The following is a 1,016-nucleotide window of genomic DNA, read 5'->3' on the forward strand; positions in this document are numbered from 1 at the left end:
CTGAGAAAGGGCGGGACTTGCTGCCCTCCTCGGACACGCCCCAGTCTCCCAGCAGCGCCAGCCTTTTATCGGAGGCCATGCCGTTGACAAAGCAGGAGAAGAGAAACGGCACTTTGAACGGGCACGGAGGTCACACGGTCGGGCACAACATATATGCCAACGTCAGTGGGCTCAAGCTGCAAGAGTCTGCTGTCAACCTGGCGGTGGAGCTGGACGGCAGGGAGAGGGCGGGGCCAGACGGAGAAGAGGAGGGGCTTAGCGATATAGGGGAGGGGCTAGGGATTGAGGAAGAGCTGGCTAAGATACACGTCCTCAGGTCGGCACCTTTGGCCCCGTGCGAGGAGAGTTCCATCTGAAAAAACAAACAAAAAAAAAAGTCATTTAAAACCACAGATACGAGACTGAAAACCCTCACTCATCGGCAAACGCACGTACAAACACACTCACGCACTCAGACGCATCGGACGCAACAGGGTCCCGCCTCCTGTAGAGAACGTCTCACTGTGTGAAACTCAGAGAGTGAGGTGTGGAGCTAAGAAGTACCACTCGTGTGAAATCATGCTACAGACAAACGGACGAGTGCATACACGCACGCACATACACGTTCTGTAAAGACTTCCACCTTTTGTAGAAACGATCCACTGCCACCTTTAACACTGTGAGCCAGTCCTCACTGCTGTGTCCACTGTTTCGTCTGAGGCTGTGTGTGTGTGTGTGTGTGTGTTCTCACTCTGAACCGCGTGATCAGTTGGACGGCTCACTGGAGGGTTCTAGCATGTCCAGCACTAAATTCTTCCCGGTCGTGTGTCCGACACAGACGCGGATCAGAGCAGTAATACTGGCTGTGTGGTTAGGTCTCTGCTTCCTTTCAGAGATATTTATACGTTCAAACGCACCTTTTCTCTAACCCGCACAAGGCCCAGATCTCACCAGAGATGTCCAGAGACCAAATTAATAAGAGACTGAACCTCGACCCAGAGAAACTGGACCGAACTGGATCCTGCAGCTGAAAGCTC

At 53.1% G+C, this 1,016-nt stretch overlaps 1 protein-coding gene across 1 annotated transcript in view; it reads left to right on the plus strand.

The window, feature by feature from the left end:
* The window catches only part of sema4f (sema domain, immunoglobulin domain (Ig), transmembrane domain (TM) and short cytoplasmic domain, (semaphorin) 4F), an 11,724-nt gene extending 11,368 nt beyond the window's left edge, over positions 1-356 (plus strand). The window contains exon 13 of the mRNA XM_030780744.1: positions 1-356. This exon is cut by the window's left edge and continues 435 nt beyond it. Within this exon, the coding sequence (XP_030636604.1) occupies positions 1-356 (356 nt within the window).
* Positions 357-1,016: the final 660 nt, after the last annotated feature.

This window comes from Chanos chanos, chromosome 7 (genome assembly GCF_902362185.1).
Source record: "Chanos chanos chromosome 7, fChaCha1.1, whole genome shotgun sequence".
NCBI lineage: Eukaryota > Metazoa > Chordata > Actinopteri > Gonorynchiformes > Chanidae > Chanos > Chanos chanos.